The sequence below is a fragment of the Gobio gobio genome (assembly GCF_949357685.1).
Source record: "Gobio gobio genome assembly, chromosome: 23".
Lineage (NCBI taxonomy): Eukaryota > Metazoa > Chordata > Actinopteri > Cypriniformes > Gobionidae > Gobio > Gobio gobio.
In genome coordinates, this window is record NC_137119.1 from 44,209,418 (window position 1) to 44,214,942 (window position 5,525).

The following is a 5,525-nucleotide window of genomic DNA, read 5'->3' on the forward strand; positions in this document are numbered from 1 at the left end:
TTTGGGCCACAGCCCAGGTGTTCAGCTCACCTGTTGGACACCCAGTGTCCGGAGATGTTGGGCGGGATGCGGACGGTCACCTGCTCTCCCGCGTGAAGCCGTTTGAGTGCGGAGTGACACGAGGAGCTCATGTCCAGCAGAACCGGACCAGCACTGACCATCAGCACACACACACTCACTGTCAACACACACACACACACACGACTGTCAGAAAAACTGGGTTTTTTTTTTTTTAAATGTTCTCTAACGTTTGAATGTTTTCAAAATGATTAAATGGAATGTTCATTTTAAACGGTTTAAAAAAACGGTTGCAACGGTTTTTTAAAAACTGGACGTTAGAGAACATTCAAAAATAACGGCTTTTAACTGAATGAGGAGGTTAGAAGAACATCCATCCATCCATATCCATCCTGTAATATTTAAGCTTCATAACATTTTGAGATATGAAAAGCACAGTTACTCACCAGAGGAAAGCAGAATGACGAGAGAATATAAAGACAACATCTTAATAAATCATCTGACAAAAAACACCGAAAGTTTCGTGTAACTGACGAGTCTCGTGATGAAGATGAGATGATAAACGCGTTAAAGTTTCGCGTGCGCTCTTTAATGCGCTTTTCTGGCCGTTACATCCTCAGAATCAGCCTTTAGAGTCCAGAAAGAGAACAAACCGCGAGAGCATGATCGGAAGAGCGACACCTTTCATATCTGACTCCGATCTGAGGAGAACCTCTGCCGCTCGCGCTCTACTGAAGCCTGATTCGCGGGCGAGTCGTTCATTTGAACCGATTCTTTTGAATGATTCTGTCAAAACGAGTCTCAAATCCGCTCTGACTTCAGTGTACGGGATTACAGTCGGACTGTACGCATTTCTTAGAAAAACGTCGTAATTTCCTTTATTTTGTGGCAGAAACAAGCTTCATAGTGAACAAGGATTTAGTAATTAAAATAAATATTGAGTATTGGAATAGATTATGACTGAATTAAACACATAGGTCTGATTTGAAGATTTTTGCTAATCCAGCTATAACAAATATATGTTTTACAAATTCCACATGAAAAAAAACTATAGTAGCTATATAGTATATATAGTAAAATTACTCCACCATAGTGTTTTTGAACCATACTATAGTAAAAAATACCACAGTAAACTGTAGTTTATTATACTGCACTTTGTTCATTTATACTACACATGTTTTGCTAACGTCCTCATTCAGTTAAAAGCCGTTATTTTTGAATATTCTCTGAACGTCCATTTTTTAAAAACCGTTGCAACCGTTTTTTTTTTAAACAATTGAAAATGTTTTGAAACGTTAAGGGAAAATTCCATCTAATCATTTTGAAAACATTATTATAGCGTTATTGACTGTACAGAATTACTTTGTTAGCAGTAAAATATAAATATTTTTTATGATTAATATGACTATAAATAAGTAGTATTATTTATTAACTTAATTAGATATACTAGGAAAATGGTTTTGTTTTTAAGAATAATTTTGGAACATATCTAATGTAATCCTAATCGAAAACGTTGAAGCAGCAACATTACCCAGATTAAAATCCCTTTGAGTGATAAATCCAAGAGATTCAGTGACCGCTCTGTGAAATGAATCACCCGAATGAACCGGTTCACTCAAATGAATCGAACTCGCGCGCTCTCTCCCCCGCTGAGCGCAGTCGTGGGCGCGCATAGTGGGCGCGATCTCTGATGGATCGGACCGCAGCAGGACTCGGATTCAATCACCATGATCTTATGAGTCACTCTCTGTGTGTGTGTGTGTGTGTGTGTGTGTGTGTGTGTGTGTGTGTGTGTGTGTGTGTGTGTGTGTGTGTGTGTGTGTGTGTGTGTGTGTGTGTGTGTGTGTGTGTGTGTGTGTGTGTGTGTGTGTGTGTGTGTGTGTGTGTGTCGTGATCACATATAAAGGCGCTCAGGTAAATAAGAGCAGTCTGTGTGATTAGTTTCACATTATGATATTTCCAGAGACGCGCGCACTTTAAGCTCTTGTTCTGACTGTAAGCGGTTTGAGATCTTATTAATTTTTTACTCTTCCCTTGTATTTCATTTTAATGACACGCAACTTTTGAAACAATTAGGCGACTCACATTTAGTCAGAACATCACTGAACACTTCAAAGCAGTGAACACACACTGAGGTCAGTCATTAAAGTCTGGATTCTCTTATGAATATCATGCAATATGCAGCTATGATCATATGATGACCCGTTTTTGCATATGACATCATCATGCGAGGAGTATCAAAAAGCATTAAATATCAATAAAACAAAGCTCACAACGTTTTGCTATCGTCCTAATGTTTTAAGATTATCCAGGGGACACATTATGGGAGCGTTGTGTGAATGCTCTGAAACAAAAGTAACATTTGAAAAACGTCAGAACTAAAACGTTTAAAAAAAAGAAGCATAAAGGATGTATAACGTTTTCAGTTTAACCTGAAAACTTGAAGTTGAAAAACTGAAACATACTGCAATCATTTTTATTTTATTTACAACTTCAAAAACCATTGTTTATTGTTAAGCTTGTTCGGCTACAACATAAAAAAAAGGATTGCATTATATAGGATATTTACGTTATAAAGAATTACAAGATATAAAGTTGCAAATGCAGAAAAAAAGTTATATCTCGCAATTCCGACTTCATATCTCGCAATTCTAACTATTTCTCGCATTACCGACTTCATATCTCGCAATTCCAACTTCATATCTCGCAATTCTAACTATTTCTCGCATTACCAACTTCATATCTCGCAATTCCAACTTCATATCTCGCAATTCTGACTTCATATCTCGCAATTTCGACTTCATATCTCGCAATTCTGACTTCATATCTCGCAATTCTTACTATTTCTCGCATTTCCGACTTCATATCTCGCAATTCCGACTTCATATCTTGCAATTCTAACTATATCTCGCAATTCCGACTTCATATCTCACAATTCTGACTTTATATCTCGCAATTCTAACTATATCTCGCAATTCCGACTTCATATCTTGCAATTCTAACTATTTCTCACATTTCCGACTTCATATCTCGCAATTCTAACTATATCTCGCAATTCCGACTTCATATCTCACAATTCTGACTTTATATCTCGCAATTCTGACTTCATATCTCGCAATTCTGACTTCATATCTCGCAATTTCGACTTCATATCTTGCAATTCTAACTACATCTCGCAATTCTAACTATATCTCGCAATTCTAACTATATATCGCAATTCCGACTTCATTTCTCGCAATTCTGACCTCATATCTCGCAATTCTGACTTCATATATCGCAATTCTAACTATCTCGCATTTCCCACTTCATATCTCGCAATTCTGACTTCATATCTCGCAATTCCGACTTCATATCTCGCAATTCCGACTTCATATCTCGCAATTCCGACTTCATATCTCGCAATTCCGACTTCATATCTAGCAAGTCTGACTATATCTCGCAATTCCGACTATATATCTCGCAATTCTGACTTCATATCTCGCAATTTCGACTTCATATATTTATGCATTTGACAGACGCTTTTTTCCAAACGCGACTTACAGTACCCTTATTACAGGGACAATCCCCCTGGAGCAACATGGATCTGTGTGTCAGTTCCATGGTTTAACCCACTGGACCCACTATCTCGCAATTCTAACTATATATCGCAATTCCGACTTCATTTCTCGCAATTCTGACCTCATATCTCGCAATTCTGACTTCATATATCGCAATTCTAACTGTTTCTCGCATTTCCGACTTCATATCTCACAATTCTGACCTCATATCTCGCAATTCTGACTTCATATCTCGCAATTCCGACTTCATATCTCGCAATTCCGACTTCATATCTCACAATTCTGACTTCATATCTTGCAATTCTAACTGTTTCTCACAATTCTAACTATATCTCGCAGTTCTGACTTCATATTTCGCAATTTCGACTTCATATCTTACAATTTTAACTATATATCGCAATTCCGACTTCATATCTCGCAATTCTAACTATTTCTCACAATTCTAACTATATCTCACAATTCTGACTTCATATCTTGCAATTCTAACTATATCTCGCAATTCCGACTTAATATCTCGCAATTCTAACTACATCTCGCAATTCTAACTATATCTCACAATTCCGACTTCATATCTTGCAATTTCGACTTCATATCTCGCAATTCTAACAATATCCTGCAATTCCAACTTCATATCTCGCAATTCTAACAATATCCTGCAATTCCAACTTCATATCTCACAATTCTAACTATATCTCACAATTCCGAATTCATATCTTGCAATTCCGAATTCATATCTCGAAATTCTAACTACATCTCGCAATTCCGACTTCATAACACGCAATTCTAACTATATCTCGCAATTCTGACTTCATTCCTCGCAATTCTAACTACATCTCCCAATTCCGACTTCATAACTAGCAATTCTGACTTCATATCTCACAATTCTGACTTCATATCTCGCAATTCTAACTATTTCTCACAATTCTAACTATATCTCGCAGTTCTGACTTCATATTTCGCAATTTCGACTTCCTATCTTGCAATTTTAACTATATATCGCAATTCTAACTATATCTCGCAATTCTAACTATATCTCACAATTCCGACTTCATATCTTGCAATTTCGACTTCATATCTCGCAATTCTAACAATATCCTGCAATTCTTACTATATCTCGCAATTCCGACTTCATATCTCGCAATTCTGACTTCATATCTCGCAATTCTGACTTCATATCTCGAAATTCCAACTTCATATCTCGCAATTCTAACTAAATCTTGCAATTCTAACTATATCTCACAATTCCGAATTTATATCTCACAATTCTAACTATATATCGCAATTCCGACGCGAGAATTCATATCTCGCAATTCCGAATTCATATCTTCAAATTCTGACTTCATATCTCGCAATTCCAACTTCATATCTCGAAATTCTAACTACATCTCGCAATTCCAACTTCATAACACGCAATTCTAACTATATCTCGCAATTCTAACTGTATCTCACAATTCTGACTTCATATCTCGCAATTCTAACCATATCTCGCAATTCCGACTTTATATCTCGCAATTCCGACTTCATATCTCGCAATTTCAACTTCATATCTCGCAATTTCGACTTCATATCTTGCAATTCTAACTACATCTCGCAATTCTAACTATATCTCGCAATTCTAACTTTATATCGCAATTCCGACGCAAGAATTCATATCTCGCAATTCCGAATTCATATCTCCAAATTCTGACTTCATATCTCGCAATTCCAACTTCATATCTCGAAATTCTAACTACATCTCGCAATTCCGACTTCATAACACGCAATTCTAACTATATCTCGCAATTCTGACTTGATAACACGCAATTCCGACTTCATATCTCATAATTCCGACTTCATATCTCGCAATTCCGATTTCAAATCACACAATTCCGACTTCATATCTCACAATTACGACTTCATATCTTCATCTCGCACTTCCCGCTTTATATCTTCATCTCGCAATTCCGACAT

The 5,525-nt window shown here is 36.8% G+C and overlaps 1 protein-coding gene across 1 annotated transcript in view; it reads right to left on the reverse strand.

The window, feature by feature from the left end:
- Positions 1–5,525, reverse strand: part of LOC307120030 (protein APCDD1-like) — a gene marked incomplete at both ends in the record, with an annotated part of 31,757 nt that extends 26,232 nt beyond the window's left edge. The window contains 2 exons of the mRNA XM_079806856.1: positions 31–204; positions 5,467–5,525. Coding sequence (XP_079662982.1) covers positions 31–204; positions 5,467–5,525 — 233 coding nt within the window. The remainder of the gene's footprint in view (positions 1–30; positions 205–5,466) is intronic.